This window comes from Calypte anna, chromosome 5A (assembly GCF_003957555.1).
Source record: "Calypte anna isolate BGI_N300 chromosome 5A, bCalAnn1_v1.p, whole genome shotgun sequence".
Classification (NCBI taxonomy): domain Eukaryota; kingdom Metazoa; phylum Chordata; class Aves; order Apodiformes; family Trochilidae; genus Calypte; species Calypte anna.
In genome coordinates this window covers 38773800-38793373 of record NC_044251.1, presented here as the reverse complement: position 1 = coordinate 38793373, position 19574 = coordinate 38773800, and the positions used below count along the sequence as shown (strand labels likewise).

Below are 19574 nucleotides of genomic sequence, written 5' to 3'. Positions count from 1 at the left end.
CTGCTTTATTGTTTTCCCTCTTGGAGCACCTCTTCAAGGAAAAGGATTTGAGGTATTCCCATTGTACAAGTGTGACTTGTCTCCATCTCTTATTCACTAGTGTGATTTTCCTAATACAACCTTTGATGTAACATCTCTTAAATTTTTTTTTGTGTTTTTTTGTTTAGTTTTTGGGTTTTGTTTTGTTTTGTTTTTTGCAACAAAACTTGCAACTTTTGCAACAAAACAAGACAGGAAGATGTTTTGAAAAGAGCTAAGTACTTGATTTAACTGTGCTGGGTTTGTTTTCTTTTGACTTGATTCATTAGTGTTTGTCTCTTTCATACAGAATCAGAACAGTTCAGAGTTGCACAGAATATGTGTGGATAATTACAGGTGTTTGTCCTTGGTATTCACATACACAGATGTAAATCCCTGTAGTTTTTGTGGGAATCTTTGCCTAGGAAACAACTGGATTGCTGTGTGTGGGGTGGATATTCTCAACTCCTAACTCCTTGAGTTGCCATGTCTTGATTTTTAAATTTTTAGTGTGTAGACTATGTTTAAAGCTGAACTTTCTGTTTTATTACTTCTATTGCTGTTTATGTTGGCTTTGTAATTTACAAGAAAGTGAAAAGGAAATAAAAAAATGCTTTGTGATTCTGAATCCTGAGGATGAGGTAAAACCAGGGCCCTTTTTCCTGTAGGGTTACAGGAGGCCAGCACGTTTATCAGCACCAAGTGTGTTCCTCGGAACTGGAAAATGGACATCAGTGAAATTCTGGAGTCCTCCAGCAGTGATGAGGAAGATGGAGCTGCTGCAGAAACGGATGAAGAGGAAGAAAAGAGAGAAGAGAAAACAGAAGAGGTAGTGGTAAGTCTGGGCAATTTCAGTCAATTTTCAGTGGAATAACTTGAATGCCTGAAGATCCTGTGCTTTCCAACATCTTACTCTCAGATGTAGCTTATTCCTGACTTCTTTTTAGCCTTGGTCATCTTCCTTTTGCTGCAGCCAACTTTATCTGGATTTATGAGCAGTGGCAGATTGTCTCTTGTTGTCTGGTGCACAAAATTGCAGACAGATCTCAGAAGTTAAGAATTCAAGGCAGAGGAGTGATAGAATCTGGGTCAGAAGGAGAGACACAACCCAAAAATTCCATGCTCAGCTTCATAGTAATCCAACCTTAAGTAAAAGTAGCTTGGTATGCTTCTTTTGCACTTCATCTGTACCTTACAGAAAAAGTAATTGTTTTTACAGTAGCTTGATTTAAAAAAAAACACAACTAAACTATTAAACCAAAAGCAGTAAGCTGGATGAAAGCATGAGATGATGAGCAGTGCCAGTGGGAGCTATGTGGTGCCAAAGACAGGATTTCAGAGCAGTGCAGGAGTTGTCTGTGTGTTGTTTTTTTCCTGAACCAGTGTTAGAGGTGGGGAAGGCTGCGCCGAGGGTGGGCTTGGGCTAATATTGACAGAAATACGGTTTTCTGCACACTTTGAGCAGCTCCTTTTCCCCACAGAGTTAGGCTGTTCCTTCGTGTCACTGAAACCGTATTTACACCATTTTTTATTCCTGCTGCCGGTTTTTACCCTCAGTGTTGGAAACGGGTGGGGGGGGAGGTGCCGGTTGTGAGGTTGGGTTCGGTTTGGATTTTTTTCTTTGTATGTTTCTCTCGCCTTTCCATTTGCGCAGTGCCCTTTTTCTAGAGAGTAACAAGGTTTATTTCCCTAAGGAAAGGGCCCCCCGAGGGGGTTTTTTTTTGGTGGTTTTTTTGTCAGCGACCCCGGCTCAGAAATGGCGGTTCAGGCTTTGGAGGCGGCCTACGGCGTTGCCATGGCAACGGGCTGCGGGGCGGCAGCGCGCCTGCGCGGGAAAGGCGGGAAGGGAGGAGGAGGAGGAGGAGAAGGAGGAGGAAGGGGGGGTGGGGGGGTTGGATCTCAGGCTTGGCCGCCGGCCCTGGGGGGGGGGAGGCTGCCAGAGGCTGGGAAATGGGCTGTCTCTTTCCTTTGCCTTTCATGTAATGTCTGAATTTTCAAATATTTTTACTTTTCTTTTTTTTTTTTAAATCTATATCTTTATTTCATTGGGTGGTTTTTTTTTTTGGGTTTTGGGGTTTTTTTTTTGTATGGAAGAGAATGTAAGTAATGCCGTCTGACTGCGGATGCCGTGCAGGGAGAGAGAAAGCGAGCAAATACTTGGAAGTCAGGCTGAAATATGTCCAGGGAGCGGGCAGATTAGGATAGAAAGGAAGTAAAACCATTTTACATTTGAAAGAATGCAGCTCCTAGGTAAGGATTCTGTGTTTTGATCTGTACTGTTAGCATGGTTGTTAAGAATGTGGGTTTAGATTTCTGAGCTGGGAACTGTCTGGTGGAGCATGCAGCCAGGGTAGATCTTTCCAGGTAAAAGAGAAAGACAATAAGAACCTAATTTATTTTTTTTTTAGGTGCTGATTTTATGCCTTGATAAATGGAAAATGGAGTAGGTGTGTGTATGAGAAGAGTGGTTTGATTAGCTAAATGTAAGGATGAATGTGTGCAGGAAATAAAATCCTCTGGGTTTTTTCCTCTGTTTGCAGTGAATAGGCCACATTTTTCAGGGTGTGAACTGTTGCAGTCAGTATTGGTCTGTTCTGTTCATATTAACCTTGGTTAAAATTGCAGACTACCAGTCATTAAAGATCAAGGATTGCTATACTAGTTTTCTAGTATCCATTTTTAATATCATTTTTCATTTCTATTGCATAAAAGTGCTGTGTGCTTGAAACAAAGAAGGGGGAGGGGGGGAGCTTGGTGGGTTTAAAAAAGGAAAAAAAAAAAGAGTATTCCTGTAAAAGAAACATAGGTTATTTTAAAAGAATGATCTAAATGGAGAGTAGTGAAGCAAAGGATTCCAGACAGGTAGATGTGCTAGTAGGAAAAGCTATAGAATCCATTATTTCCAGGTGACAAGAGGCATGTAAAATCAAGGTGAGCATTTCCATGCTGAAGCTGTGTAGCAGGGATAGAAATAACTCTTTTTAGATTATGTCAGAGCAGAACTGTCATTCTGGCTCATTAAATCAAATTCCTGATTTAACTGTTATGATACATATTCTAATTGTGGGCTGTACCAGATATTACAATTACAGAGCATTTAGGAAATTTATCTTAATTTCTTTTTTCTTTCTCCTTAGAAAGGCAGTAATACTGGTGAATCTTATACAAGTGAATCTTAGTGCCTGGCATTTATTTGACTACAAATGTTGAATTACATTTTGCAGTTACATTTTGTGGAGTTTCTCCTTTATTAATGAAGGTCAAAATAGCTTCTGTCCATCCTCTGCCAGAATATTCTCAGTGGACCTTTTGTTTTAGAACTGCAAATTGGTAGATTACAGGAGATGGGAGGGAGATGTTAAAAATTATCCTTTTTTTTTTTTTAATCCCCACCCACCCCATCTTCTGAAAAGCACAGAAAATTTGCTGTCAAGGCCTGGCCAGCTGCTGACCAGCCATGATAGGCCCTCATTAAATCAATCAAATGGACCCAGACCTACTTAATATATAATGAGAGCATAAAGTCAGTCGGAAGAGTCTAATTCTGGGAATTGAAAGGATCCTGTTTTTCTGAAGTAGGGTCTTTTATAATGGTAATGGAGCAGAGAGACCTACTGTAGCTGGTGAGAATAGATCCTAACCATTTTTCCTCTAGCTGGGTTAAAAATCTGTAATTTTGTTTTGACAGAGACAGGCTTTCTAATCCTGCTGCCTTTCATGACATCCTCAAGAGTGCTGGAATTGGTGGAAGGTTCCCAGCTTTTCATGGCTGTTGTTTGGTGGCTTTTGTAAGCTAAGGAGTGGGAACCAGTATGGTGGTGGTGAGATGCTAATCCTTCTCCTCATTGGTAACTGGTTTGTGTGGTCCAGAGGAAAGGAGGAAAATGTGGAAACTGCTTGTCACTGACATTAACAGGGATTGTGTTACTTTGAGTTGCTCAGCGTGGTCAGATTGCTGGATTTATGGCAATAAATGCAATATGTGGTACAACTCAAGATTATTTTTCATTCACAAGGTGAGGCTTGGGTGGCAGAATGCATGCTGCTTGTGTCTCAGAAAGTGAAGGAGATACTGTAGGAAAAAATACTTTAAACAAATGAAAATTGAAAGAATCCTGCAGTTGGTTTGAATCCAGCTAAAAATCTGGAAATTGCTTTTGGTTCTTACGCAGTTTTCAGCATGTCAGAATAAGAGAATTAACTGTGGTTTGAGGGTACGTTTGGCAGCCAAAGAATGCACTGCAGCTAGCTGGAAGGAGAAAAATCTAAAGTCCAGTAATGCCACATAAAAATGGAAACTTATAGGATTTTACCTGTTTTTTCTAAAAATCAGATAATGTATGCTGCTGTGTTTTCTTTTATTTAAGTTTCTCTTTCAGGGAAGAAGCCATACCTACTTGCCTCTCAGGATTAAATAGTCAAACACTCCCCTTTTTACAAGGGAACATCTAGGCAACGTTTGCTTTTGCCTCTCAGCTTCCCTTTAGGCCCATACTGAGTCCAAAAGCTTAATAATTTCAACATGGGATTATTTGAAATATATTTTCAGGATACCTGTTCTTGCTAGGTGCGTGCCCAAGATCAGAGCAAAAGTAACAGATGTGTTATTAAGAGTTTGAATTTTACAAGTTGCAACATTGTGTATTTTTATAATGGCAAAATTGGGATTTCTATCTTACCTGTGGTCATAACACCACATTTAAGAGACTCTTCCCAACTTTCCTATAGTGCTTTGATAGCAGTTCCTTGTTCTTCTACTTGTCCCCCCCTAATTGAACATGAAAAACTTGTTCAGAAGAACATTCTAGCTTGCTGGTCTCCATGGCTCTCATTGAAGTAGTGCCAGCACCTCCAGCTATATATGCTTAGAGGGATTTTCTCTTAAGTCTTCATCTGGCAGTAGGATGTATCAGTAGTACACCTTACAGTGTGGATTTATTTCAGGTTTTAGGCTTCTTGCATCACAACAGCATCAAGAAACATCAGTCAGAATTGCTTTACATTGCTGAGCAGGTAAAAACCCAAAAGCATTTTCCAATGTGCCTGGTCTGCAAATAAGTCAGGGTTTTGGCTCTGAGAAGTTACCATATATTTTATTACTACCAAGTCCATAAAGGAAGGATGTGTATATGAAACCCATGCTGTGCTTCAAAAGGCTAGAGGTGATCTACAAATTATCAGTAGTATTAAGACTGACATTTTGCTTCAAGGAGTTCTTGTTTCCCATGTAGTGTCTTTCTCTGGCTGTGGGAGGTCACATAAAATGATAGTTGAACCATCCAGTTCTGTTGGAACCTGTGTGTGTTTTAAGATAACATTGAAAAGCTGACTCTTAAAAAGGAAATACAATTATTTCAAAGTTAATGAGGCATGCTGTCCAGAAACAAGTGGTTTATTTATATGTATTGAGTAGAACACCTGAGCAGCTGTGATGTGTAACACATGGAATAGGCTTTTAAAAATAGCTGAACATTGATTAGCTAATCCTTCTCCTCATGCATACCTGAATTTGTAGGAATTCTGTCTAATCTGAAGCATGGCCTGCATCTTGCTATACACAAATGTTCTTTAACAAAGACTTTCTTGCTCCCAGTTTGATGTTAACAGGAATTCTCAGTATATTCCTCAGTGAGGAGCAAGGAAGTGGCGAACTCAGGCAGAGCTCTAGAGTTGAGTCATTGTTGAGGGTGGCTGAATTCCTGGTTCTGTTTGGTAGAAATTAACATTTTAATACCACTCTCATCTCCACATGGTGTAAAGCTGTTAACTTGTTGCAGTCAGCTTAATTCTTTGCATTTCCTTAATTGGTATTTCAAACTTGGCATCAGAAAGCGAATGTGCAAGTGCTGAAAACATATTTAAGTACTCTGAAGCAAGAAAATTACATTAACTAGATTTCTGGCAGCTTGTCTTAATCATATACTCTTCTGAACTCCAAATCCTGTACACAGTGTTCTTCCTCTTAGCTTGCATTTATGGGATTGCCCATCTGTTAATAATATAGGAGAAAGATCTGTCACTGGTACCTGGGCCCCATATTAACTGAGCACATGGGGAGTGTGCTTGTAAGTAGAGATTCATTCTTGGTTTTATGAAGTTGGCTATTTCATCCTTTTTGCTCCCACTCAGCTCCACAGGTTATCATCCACAGAAGCTTTAAGACCTTTCTGTGAAATAAACAGTGAGTCAGGTCATCACATTTATATTCTTGTTTAAAAAGGCTGTTAAAGACTGAGGCAAAATTCATGGTGAATGAAGTGGCTTCAACCCAAATGAAGCAAAGGCAGTTACAAGTTTCCTGCATGTTTCTCTGGATTTTATGTCATGGCTGTTTGCTGGTTGTTCTTCTCAAATTTACAAGATAGTTGAACACTGTGAGTATTTGGAAAGCAGTAACAAATTGAGTCAAAAAAGGAGTGTGGCCCTTACAGGGGATCCTGTACTCACTGATTTCTTTGCTTTCCTGTTTGCTGTATTCTAGATGTGACCTGCCAGTCAGAATGGAGGAGAAAAAAAAATCTCAGATCCATATGATTTCAACTTTTTAATTATAAGCAAAAAGGAGCATCTTGGAGATTCTTTCCAGTGAAACTCAGCCTCTCCCTCAGAGATCAAAAACATTTTCTCATGTTGCATTTAGTTATGGCTATTGGTTGAAAACCAGAAAGGTCGAAATTTTTAACTCCTGCCACTTCACATTGCTTTGCCTCTCATTTGGTCTTTGGCTACAGTCTCCCTTTTTGCAACATCCTTAGAGAAAAAGAAATGAAAGTTGAGAGAGTTAAGTGTCTGCTTGGGTGAGTACTGGAAGGAAGCAGTGTTGCCCTGTTGCCTGTTGAAAAGAGGTTATGGGAGCTGTAGCTCTGCAGTGATGCTCATGGCAGATTGTAGCATCAACATTTCTCAGGTGTTTTCTTCACTTTGGGTGCAGCTTTTAAGGTTGGTGATACAGAAGCTTGGTTGAAGAAGCTCTATGAAGAGAGGCTGAGGGAGCTGGGGGTGTTGAGGCTGGAGAAGAGGAGGCTCAGGGGAGACCTCATCACTCTCCAACTCCCTGAAAGGAGGTTGGAGCCAGGGGGGGGGTTGGGCTCTTTTCCCAGGCAACTCTCAGCAGGACAAGAGGGCAGGGTCTCAAGTTGTGCCAGGGGAGGTTTAGGTTGGAGATGAGAAAGAATTTCTTTCTGGAGAGGGTGATCAGACATTGGAATGGGCTGCCCAGGGAAGTAGTGGATTCTCCGTGTCTGGAGATATTTCCAAAGAGCCTGGATGTGGCACTGAGTGCCATGGGCTGGGAACTGCAGTGGGAGTGGATCAAGGGTTGGACTTGATGATCTCTGAGGTCCCTTCCAACCCAGACAATTCTAGGATTCTGTGATTCTATGGTGGTTGCTATATTTAAAATAAAACTGAAGTGTAATGCAGAACAAACAGTTGGTTCTCCTGGGAAGTCAGTGTGTCCAGTTACAAATATGTAAGTGTGATGAAAATTGACCTCTTGTAATAGTGTACCTTAATGTTGAAATAATAAAATCTATGAAGAACTGGTAATACTCATTTTGTGTAGTAGCAGAAAACCAGTTTGGAATAGCTGATACATGATTTATTCCTTGGTGAGAGTTATTAAGGTCTTAAAGTCATCTCCAAAGGATTTGGTGTCTGCTCTGGCACTGGGACCAGGAGTGGTTCTGACCCTTTGCCAAGCTAGCTCATACACCATCAACAGAAAGAAGTAGGGACAGGATTCAGGATGTCTCACCCAGGTGGATGAATATTGCAGTCAGGTTTTCTGTCCCAGTCCTGTAGGTATGTTAAAGCTTTTCATCTTCCCTTTTTGCTTTTCTTCAGCTGAAAATAGGAGGTATCAGTGAAATGGTTAACATTCTGCCCACAAGAGTGCTATTTCTAACCTACATTTCTGCTCTTCTGACCTGCAGTTCTGGTTTGGCATTATGCCCACATAAAAGAAATGGGCTGAATGGAACTATTCAGAAATATTTCTGAGTGTTTGCTGCTATTTTGGGTATATTTAGTTTGTGTAGTTTGTCATATCACCTTTAATCAGTAAACATTACAGTAGATGGTGGAAATTTCTCGAGCTTGGAGTTGGTTTGCAGTGTAGATGGAGAGAAAAAAAAGCTGTGGTTTCTATAGCAATAATTCATTTGTTAGCCTGGAAGAGCATAATTATTATTTAGATAACTGTTTCTCTTTTTATAATCCCTGTAACATGCAGCAGTCGTGAATGGTAACTGTTGCTATAAAATGTTGTGATTACTCATTTCATTTCCTCAAATATTTCCCTAGAAAAAAAAAATTAGGAAAATAAGAAACACATATTGTCTCTGCCTGATTGTAGGTGATCCCTGTTGGGCTTTGAAGCTCAGAATTCACTGAAGCAGGCAGGGCTGGAATTCATTCTGATGCTGGGCAGATTGCTTTCTGGTTAACAAGGCAGTAGCATCCACATTTACATTTCCCTGCCTGTCTTCTTGCCTTGAAGCTTAAAGTTTACAGAATGCAGAGGTGACTGGAATTGAAATTGCTATTCTGGTTTCCTTCTGGAACTGCTTGTGACTTTTATGTTATTTTTAATGATGTAATGATAAGAATTTTTGACACGTCCTGTGCATCTTCCCTTCAAGACAGCTGTGGTCTTCCTTGTGCAAACTGCCTTAACCAGCAGTCCCTGTGATTTCCAGGCTAGCAGGAAGAAAGTGGCATGCCTGAAGCATTGCAGGGAAGAGATTTTTCTTTTTTTTTTCTTCAATTTTGTTTCCCCTGGTCTCTGCTAACATCTCAGAATTCCATGTATATGTATATGTAATCAGGCTACACAGATGAACCATAAAATAAAAGGTAGTAATTGAATTAATTATTTCAGTTCATGTTTATTTGCAGCTCAGTTATCAGTCCTAAAGCTCATAGCAAAAGTTCATTTTAGCAGTAACTAGATTTGAACCTTAAATAATAATTAAAAGCAATTTCCTTGGAGGAGAACAGAAAAGGATACAATGCAAATCCTATTTATATATACCATCAAAATTCAAGCCCATCTCAAAAACAGCTATTAGAACATGAAGAGCAAATGGATGTACAGACACAGGAATAAATAGCATGCAAATGTGTTAGATGGGGGACATTTTATGAGACTGTTCTCACCAGGACCAAAGACAACAAAACAGAATGATTAAGGTGGAGAGAACTGTGACAAAGATGCTCAAGGCAGTATGTACAAAAGGGTGTATCCAAGTATATGTAGATATGTAGAAAATGCTTCCCTCCCCCCCAGTCAGTGTCCTTTATTTTCATGGTTTCCACCTGAATAAAATAAAATCTTTATTTCACACTGAGGACTGCTTACCATAAAGTTTGTCTCTTTAAGGATTTAAATCGTAAGGATAAAACAAAGGAATTTATAATAATGAATTATGGGAATATGTGTGCAGGGAATTGTGGAAGTGACTATAAAAGTCTTGCCAAATATGAACTGGAATGGAGCAATGGAACTTAATGAGAAGATGAACACTGACTGGATCATGAAAATCAGGAACTGTTGGAGAAAGAATTGTTCTGAAACCTTAGCTAGAGTTGGGGTAAGGAGTGAGTTAAATAGAAAACCCACCCCCAGAAAAAACCTAACAAAAAAAAAATGAGAGTTCCTGTGAATTGCTTCAGTCTTACAAATACCAGACTCTTTTTATTAAAATAAATACCAGACCTTTTATGTATTAAAATAGCATGTTAAGAATATTTGTGTTTTCATTTTGAGGGTCACACGTTCTTGCTGTCATGGATCAAGGCTTTCCCTGACCTGCATTCTCTTTTTCTCCTGTGCACTTCAGTCTCCTGAGTAAACTGTTTTCTGCATATTTCACCATTTTATCTGTGCAGGGCCAAATGGGAAGTGGTTTGGGTTTGGTTTCTGCTGTTAATAAAATTGTTACTTTGCCTCTTTTTGTGTTTTCATTATTACTGCGTTTGTTTTCACAGCCTGAGGAAGAGCTTGATCCTGAAGAGAGGGACAACTTCCTCCAACAACTTTACAAGTTTATGGAAGACAGAGGTAACACTGAATTCTTTTACTTATTTAAATTATATGTTTTTAATACTTAGCCTGCTTTTTAAATGGCTTTTAAAATCTTGCTCTTAAGTGTAACGGATGTTATTATGAGCATATCCTTACATCAGTGGAAAAGGGAACAGCTGGACTGGTGCAAGGAAAACCACTTCTACTCATTTTCACATGTGGCAGGTCTGCTTCCAGTACTTTGAAGCACACTGTACAAAGAAAACAAATCCTCCCTGATTTGTTTGAGGTTTTCTTTTGCTTTCACAAAACCTTTTTTATGTTAACAATCCCTGTTAAATAAACTCTTGGTTGATTTTTTTTGTTGTGACAGCCATGGCTGGGATTTTTGCTGCTGTTAATCTCAGGCTGGAGCCTGAGGAGGCTGTTCATGAATGGTGAAATTCAGCCAGCAGAGAATCAGAGATGTGCCATCTTCAAGTCTTCTTGCAGAGCTGCCTTAATCATGTACAGATCCTTTGGGGTTTTGGGTTGGTTTTGGTTTTTTGTTTGTTTGTTTTTGGCTAAGTATTTTTAATGTCCAAATATTTTCCTCTTTTATTTTTTTTTCCTGTTGTTGTTCTGTTTGTTTGTATTTGGTTTTGAAATTGAGGGGGAAAATCAAGTGACCTTTGTAAAAAAGTCATTCTATCCCTATTAATGAGGTGTATTCTAGACCACAGAACTGTAAAGGAAAGGATCAGAGTCAGTGTTGCCAGTTCATATCACAGGTTCAGAAATCCATCATGTATTATAACAAATACTGGAGGTGATCCAATACAGTTTGCATAACCAGTGTCTCTCAAAAATAACCTGTCTTGGGGGAATAAGGCTGTGTCATGGGGAAATAAAAAAAAATCCCTATTCTGCTGGATTTGTACACAGTTTTCTTATTTTTCTGATAACCTGATTCTTCCCATCTTTTCAGTTTTCCTCCTTCACTGCCTTTTTAAAGCACTCTTAGACTACAAATCAAGGAGGAATCATGTCAGGGACTTGTAAAGGAAAAACAAGAAACCATTTGTGCACTTAATTTGAAGACTCATTCCAGAAAATATTCCTTCAGGCTACTGTGCTGATTGATCAGTGTCCCTGCACTTTTTCAGGACTGAGTCTTTCCCCCTCCCTATCTACTATTTTTTTTTTTATTGTCTTTACAGCAAGATTTCTGTTCCCACCTCATTTGTTCTCCATTCTGTTCTCTGTTCTGTTTTGATTCTTTAAACATGATAGGATTCCTCAAGTCCTATAGAATTATTTTAATGATTCCAAATATAACTGCATGAAGATAAAGGAAAAAGAGAAGCTACAGGGAGGAACTTCATATTCTTCCTTGCTGACAGGAATGCTGTCTGTGTACACAGCCACTTGACCCAAATCAGTTTGGGTTGCTCCTTTTGCAGTTCATTACTGTTCTTCATGTCATTGCCACTCAGCTGATTTGAGTTCTTCCATTTTTTTCCCAGACCTGTCCCAAATACTCATTTCTTTTCAGGTGTTGGTGCTTTTTCACATTCTGACAGTTCATCTGTGTATCTTTTCCTAATCCAGCATTTCTGCCTTTTCCCCCTATCCCTTTCAGACCACAGTGTTTTGAGTTAATCTCTTTGCACGTTGCTCCATTCCAGCATTCATCAGACATTCTGTAGAGGCTGCTGCAATGGCTGTTCCCCTACTCAAGAAAGGACCAGTGGGATGCAGCCAATATGATGGGGGTTATTGAAACTGAGGTTGAGACATCACAGTTATCAAGCAGCTGGTGCCAGTGTGCTACTAAACCACCCAGAAGTGTGTGATGCACTCAAAAGAGGGTAAATCCCTAATTGGTGGTTGGAAACTACCACCTTGTGACATAGCTTAGAACTATTAAATACAGATTTTAAACTGTAGGAAGGTATTACCAATCAAATACAGGCTAAAGGAATGGAAGAAGCACTTTGCTGCTGTTTGTGATAACTTATTTCTGGTTTTGTTTCATTTAGGTACTCCTATCAATAAACCACCTGTTCTGGGCTACAAGGACCTCAATCTCTTCAAACTTTTTAGACTGGTATATCAGCAGGGTGGGTGTGACAATGTAAGTGTTGGATGGTTCCTGAACTAAATCTATTTGTTCTTAAAGGCTGTGGTTTGTGTCTGTGTTAAATAACCAGTCGTTAATGTTCTTGGTTGACAAAATCTGAAAACTCCTTTTCTGTTTTGTTTTCTTTTCTCTCTCCCCAAAGATTGAGAGTGGTGCTGTATGGAAGCAAATTTATATGGACCTTGGCATTCCTATTCTGAACTCAGCTGCTTCCTACAATGTAAAAACTGCTTATAGAAAGTAAGTTCTCACACTGTATCAGGGTGAAAACATTTTTTCCTTTTTTTTAACTTGTATGCACATTACTCAGCAATTTCTGACAGTTTAGTCAACATCCTTCAGTTAAACAGTTCTGAGCATTTTCCTGTGCTGATGACTGAAATGGTGGAGGAAAGGGGAGGGAATGCTTAGGGCTGCACAAGTTCCTGCTGCTCTGATAATTAGAATTCTGCTCACTTTCTTATCAAGAAGCATTTGCTTTCAGCATGTGATGATGCTGTTTCTGAGGGCAACAATGAAATTTGTGAAAAAAGCTTTGGCAAATTCAGCTTTGCAATTTATGGTGATTAACAAGAACAGACTCTGTCTTCAGTCTGTAGATGCTGCATGGAGTGAGGAGAATTTTACACCAGTTTCTTTAACTCCTGAAAAACATTGATAGATATGTTTCAGATTATTTAAGTATCATTGTGGAATCTTCAGAATAATGGTGTTAGGGCATAACTGTACACTGCTGTAATGTGACAGTATTAAGTCATCTAATAATTACTTGCAATGAAAAACAATGCATAAATCCTTTCATTCTGACCCCTGGTTTTAACTTTTGAAATGGAACCCATTTAGGATTGACACTTTTCAAACTAATTTTCTAAATGAAGATTATTTTTATTGTTTATCCTCCTGGAAGTTTGACAAGAAACAACTGGAGTTTCTGAGTAAAAGGGAAGAATGAGGTTCTCTTGACTTGAACCTCATGTCCTGAATGTCCTGAAATTTGGCTGATTAAATAGGGATGGCTAAACTCATGTTAATGGTGATGAAGATAAAAATATTCAGACTATCTGCAGTGGGAGTTGAACAGGGTACATATTTAAGGTCTGTGTTTTACAGAGAAGAGTGTTTATCATAAAAAGGGTAATTGGTAAATAAATAGGTGTTAAGTTGCTGTTACAGTGGAAATAATTGTTGTATGGATGCATGACACTATGTTGTAACTAAACAAATTTTCATCAGCAAATTCGCAGATACCACCAAGCTGGGGGGGAGTGTGGATCAGCTGGAGGGCAGGAGGGCTCTGCAGAGGGACCTGGACAGACTGGAGAGTTGGGCTGATTCCAACGGGATGAGGTTCAACACGGCCAAGTGCCGGGTCCTGCACTTTGGCCACAACAACCCCATGGGGAGCTCCAGGCTGGGCACAGAGTGGCAGAAAGGGACCTGGGAGTCTGGATTGCCAGGAAGCTGAACAGGAGCCAGCAGTGTGCCCAGGTGGCCAAGAAGGCCAATGGCATCCTGGGCTGGATCAGGAACAGCGTGGCCAGCAGGTCCAGGGAAGGGATTCTGCCCCTGTGCTCAGCCCTGGGGAGGCCACAGCTTGAGTCCTGTGTCCAGTTCTGGGCCCCTCAGCTCAGGAAGGAGATTGAGGTGCTGGAGCAGGTCCAAAGGAGGCAACTGGGCTGGTGAAGGGACTTGAGTACAGATCCTATGAGGAAGGGCTGAGGGAGCTGGGGGTGTTGAGGCTGGAGAAGAGGAGGCTCAGGGGAGACCTCATCACTCTCTCCAACTCCCTGAAAGGAGGTTGGAGCCAGGGGGGGGTTGGGCTCTTTTCCCAGGCAACTCTCAGCAAGACAAGAGGGCACAAAAGGTCTCAAGTTGTGCCAGGGGAGGTTTAGGTTGGAGATGAGAAATGATTTCTTTCTGGAGAGGGTGATCAGGCATTGGAATGGGCTGCCCAGGGAAGTAGTGGATTCTCCGTGTCTGGAGCTATTTCCAAAGAGCCTGGATGTGGCACTGAGTGCCATGGGCTGGGAACTGCAGTGGGAGTGGATCAAGGGTTGGACTTGATGATCTCTGAGGTCCCTTCCAACCCAGCCAATTCTATGATTCATGTGTTTATTCTTTGGGGAATAAGCTAGTGAATGTGGTTCTCACCCATAACTGGATTAGAGGGTGCACACTGACAGTTAACAGAACACAAACTGATGCATGGTGTGATTAGTTGCTGTGTAGGAACTTGTTTGTATGCCCATATTTTACTCCTAGGCTGATTTTAATTGTCATTGTACATGTTCTTCAGCTTTGCTGTCACAAAATCTGCATTGGAAAGGTAAGGGTTTAAGTCTTTGGAAAGCACCTATATGTGCTCTTTCTCACCATTTGACTTATGTGCATAATATTTAATTTCAAAATCTTCTCTGTCTCTTTATTTTTTGTTTATTTGGGTTTGTTTCCTTTGTTTGGGTTTTTCCCTGAAGTTACTTCTCCCTTGTTTTGCTGTGAGCAGGACAATAGGCTTTAGGTGCTTCAACAAACAGAAAAAACCCAAAACAAAACATGAAATATAAATGAAACTTCATTTCTCTCTAGGTATCTTTATGGTTTTGAGGAGTACTGTCGTTCTGCAAACATTTTGTTCAGGACAATCCATCACAATGAACCCAAAGTGGTAGAAGAAACACAGAAACCCGTGGAACCAATGGAGGAAAGTGTAAAAGAGGAACAAAAAATGCCCCCAACAGAAGTTAAAAAAGAAGCAGAAGAAAACTATTCCAGCAGTGAAAGTGAAAAAGAAGAAATAGAATTAAGATCCCCAAGGGTAAAGTGTTTGAAGTGATCTCTATTTAACACTTAACAAAACCCCTTTGTGTGTAGGGAACAGCTCACATCATGAGTTTGTGGAGCAGTTGTACATTGAATTGGTGCTCTTGTACAATCCTAGGACAGGGTTCTGCAAACACAAGAATTGGTGTTAACTTATTTATGTTCTACCTGTGATTAGGATAATTATTTATTTATTTTTTTTTTAATATTCAAAACCATCTGTAGGATTTGCTGTGTTGGATGTCAGGTATGTTTTGATTCAGGGATAACTTTAAAGCAACTGAGAGCTGTCCATCATCAGAACAGTGAAACTCATCAGACAGTCCTGGTTGGGAGGTAGAATTTCCACAGGCACATGGAATCTGGAGCTTTCAGGAATTCAAGAATTCTTGAATTCTTGGTATTTCAAGAAGCAGAAATACCAAGGGATTGCTACAGTTTGAACAATCAAAGGAAGATGCATCTCTCTTGAGTTGATTTTTATCACAATGCTGCTTCTTTTAATACAAGAAACACTGTGATTTGACAGTGTAGAGATGAAAGTAGAGGGAGGAACACTTAAGTAGTCTCCTTTTTTTTGTCACTGCATGCTGTAGATGTGAGGGTTTTATTCAGTAGTTGCATAGGTAAGACCAGTGACCCATCAGTTAGTGAATACTGAACATGGTAGAGAATTCAGCAAGATATTTAAAGTGTTTGACTTGATTCTAGCACTGTAGTTCTGCTAAAAGGACATTTTGTGTTCTTTAATAAGCATGGCTATTGAAGGACAAGGAATTGCTACTTTTAAAATTGTTCAAGTTGTAAGGATTCTGCTTAACTAAGATGTAATTCTGTTAAAGTACTTCTTTGCAGAATAGATGCCTACATGAACATGCACAGCTTTTCCAAGAAGTATATGGCCTTTTAAATCAAGAGATAAAAACACAGTGTGAACACAAGTTCTCATTGGTTGCCTATCTTAATTAGTTAATATTAATTCATTATATATTTTACAACTTTATTAGTCCAGTCACCAGCTATTAATGAATTATTATTTTCCAAAGCATTTACCAGTATCCTACTGTGAATTTTAATTATTACAGTGCCTTCATTACTGCTGTCTCTGGATGGTCTCCAGAGAATTCATTTTATATTCATAATGTATTTTAAATATTCTGATTACAAAGAAATTTTATCAAGGGGCTTATGATAGTAAAATGATAAACCCCTGGATCTTCAGGAACAGTTCAGGATCTTCAGTTGCAGATAGTTCAGACAGCAATTGTCCAGCTGTTCAAAGTACCTTTTAAAATTGCAGTACTTGGTGTTTTTTGTTCTGTGAAATCAACATGTTGCTGTTGGGACTGAAGATGAAAGATGCCTTCTCTCAGTAATCTTATGCAAGCACTTTAATTAATACTATTGCTGTAATTGAGCAAGGCATTTTATCCCTTTTTATCATGGCAAGAGATCCTACAGGTCCAAATGAACATCCTTAAGCCCTCCAGATTTTAATCAGAAGCTTGTTCTCTTTCTTCTAAATCAAGTAGAATGGCTTCATTTCACTTTTTTCCTTGATAAAGACTTTAAGCTGTTATCTTAAGATCTTGAAATATTTTGCATTTTGGTGTTATCCCCATCAAACTTTCCTCTGTATGGTAATAATAAATTTTACTTTTAGCTGGGATTTGGCTATACAGGGAATGATTGACAGGAGTCATTAATCTGATTTTATTTCTGTTCTAGGGACGAAGAAGACTTGCCCGTGATGCAACCCCTGCTAAAAAAGAGAGTGAAGAGGATAAAACACAAGACAAATTAAAAGACAGTAACAAAGAAAACAAAGATACAGAGGAAACACCTGAGAATGCAGAGAAGAAAGAAAATGAAACTCCACTAGGGAGAAAAAGTACACCAAAGCAAAAAGAGAAAAAAATTAAAAAACAGGAGGATTCTGATAAAGAGTCGGATGAAGAGGAAGAGAGGCAAAGGGAGAGGTAAACATTAATTTGTGTCACTCTCTTTTGGGTATGTTTGTGTTGTGATTGAGCCATGCCCCAAACAGGAGTATGTGCAGAGCTGGAGATCTTAACAACCAAAATCTGGAAATGAGGGACCTAACTCACTCAGCCAGACAGGAGAGGAAAAATTTCATTTCAGGCTTGCAGAATGTTGTGCTTCATGGCAGTCTCTTTTTCTGGTAGATGCTAGACAATAATTTTCAATTTAATTTCCTTGAAAATCTTGCCACTTGTTGGTGTTTCATCACACTGATATTAAGAGACACCAGGTAGACCAAGCACTAAGTGTGCTGTATGGATGGTGAGCAGAGGCAGATTGTGTTGGGCAGTTGAAATAGAAATGGAAAAGGAAGCCCCTCTTCTCCCATGCTCTTGTTAGGTGCTTAGTGCTGGCCAGTGAACCTGTCTTGCTTGGTTTTATTGCTGTTTGATGTGTTGTAAGCAGGCAGGAAGGGGATGAGCTTACAAAACCAAGGAGAAGTAAAAAGATTGTTTGAATGAAACTTAGAGGTAGGTTGAAAAGGAGATGGAGAGGCATGGAACAACAGGAAAATAGCATCCAGAGACTAAGCTTTACTAGTTAAATTGGGTTTATCATCCTAGTTACAACCAAGTTGTGAGCAGGTGACTAATTTATTAGCAGAGTAGACCTTGTGGTTAATTTTGGCTTTGGTCAAGGACAGTGTCTTCTCTGTTTAAAGTGGCTTTCCTACCTTGCTTTTCTTGTCCCTGTGGGTACAAGAGCCTGATGGGAGTATTCCGTATTTTCTTCTAAAGAGCTTTGAAGAGCAGAAAAACCCACAGGCATTTTAAAGAAAGTATCACTGTGCAGTCTGAAAAAATAGTCTTACTGTGCAGAAATGTCTCAAAGGAAGGTTCAGTGTGGGTGTGCAGGAGGTTGTAGAGGTAGATCAGATGACTAAGGTATCAAAGAGGTTTTTTAAGTGGGACTGATGGTAAGTTAAGCTTTGAGGTAGTTGTACCTCATAAATAATAGTAGTTGTACTAATAAATAATACAATTTCTCTGGATGTTTTTTGGCACTTACCCCTATTCTTTCTAAGTCCCATTCTTGATTTATAAAGCTGTGTTCTGAGCTAGCTTTGGAGGCAGTGCAGAACACAGAAAATGTGAACATTTTTTCTTGCAGGCTTCAGGCTTTTTTTTCTTTTTTTTGGTAGTAACTTGGTTATGCTAGTTAAAAGTTAAAACTTTGATTGTCACTAATGAGGGGGCATTTTAAAACCACTTTACTGCAGGGAGGAAGTTGAGAACAAAGGAGAATCAGAAGGTGAAGAGGATGAGGAGGACACAGAACCCTGCCTGACTGGAACCAAAGTGAAAGTAAAATATGGACGTGGAAAGACTCAGAAAATTTATGAAGCCAGTATTAAAAGCACAGAAATTGATGATGGAGAGGTTTTGTATTTAGTTCATTACTACGGTTGGAACGTAAGGTGAGAAGAACAAGTTAGTTTTTATTTCTTTGTTGGTTAAAAGAATTGTTTGCAAAGAAATGTTTATTTTAAGAAAAAAAAAAAAAAAGAAAAGGTCATCAGGGACTTGGCTCCAAATTGAAATATTAAGATAATAGCAGGATCTGACTCTATTACACTTTTCAGTGTTAGCAACACTGTTGCATTGAAACCTTAGAATATATTTATTTGTTGGCTTCCAAGTTTCCATCCAGCTTCAAGTTTGTAATCCTCACTCCTGTCTCAAAGGAGTATTCCTGTAGTTTATTGTGTCAGGTAGTGTTAGCACTAGCAGATGGCTTTATGTCAGGGAGTCATTGATAGTGGTGAAGACATCTACTTTTAAGCATATCATATGCTGAAATTTTGCCAGCCAAATTTATTCTTTTATTGAATGCTAACAGTGATTATAAAGAATGATTGTTACATGGAGAAAGGGGAGGGGAAGGCTAAGGAACAAAGAATGTGTCCCCCTGGCCCCCCAAAAAAAGAAAAAGTAAAAAAATCATCAAATGCTTCTCTTGGCAGCCATGCTGTAAATTCAGTACTGCTGTAGAAATGTCTTTTTTTGCTGTTGTTCTTCAGAACAATGTGATTGTTTAGACAAAAATATCACAAAATAGATAATTTTTAAAAACAGAGCACTTCTAGTACATATTTTAACATGTTCCAAATCTGTAAACTTCTAAGTAAACTTAGGAAAGTTTCTTCATATTGCAGCATAAAGTCTATGTGTAGGAGAGTATCCCCCCAATACTTCTGTGTGTCCCTTAATAACTCAGATTTTCAGGAGCACTAGGAGTGTGTGTGTTTGTTGCTGTAATTGAAAAACTTTTCCTTTAAAAAAAAAAAAGTCTGTTTTACTGCAAAGTGGGGTGAAAACTGCCTTTTGTAAAGGATGTGAAATAATTGACAGACCTTATAGCTGACTCAGTCCCTGGAGTTCCAGTGCCATCCCCTCATTCCATCAGTTTTTTTAATGGGCTAGAAAAGCAATTTATCTTTCTAATGCCAGATACTGCATCTGCTTGTAGTATATGCTCTGCTTTCTTACTTTAATAAATACTTTCTGTAACTCAGTCTTTTAATTCTCATGTTGCCAAAAACTC

The 19574-nt window shown here is 39.2% G+C and overlaps 1 protein-coding gene across 2 annotated transcripts in view; it reads left to right on the top strand.

Moving 5' to 3' along the window:
- The window catches only part of ARID4A (AT-rich interaction domain 4A), a 51741-nt gene that overhangs the window by 24683 nt on the left and 7484 nt on the right, over positions 1–19574 (top strand). For both annotated transcript variants that reach the window (XM_030451819.1, XM_030451818.1), the window contains exons 11-17: positions 687–853; positions 10009–10081; positions 12067–12161; positions 12310–12407; positions 14754–14982; positions 16716–16966; positions 18250–18447. In XM_030451819.1, the coding sequence (XP_030307679.1) occupies positions 687–853; positions 10009–10081; positions 12067–12161; positions 12310–12407; positions 14754–14982; positions 16716–16966; positions 18250–18447 (1111 nt within the window). The remainder of the gene's footprint in view (positions 1–686; positions 854–10008; positions 10082–12066; positions 12162–12309; positions 12408–14753; positions 14983–16715; positions 16967–18249; positions 18448–19574) is intronic.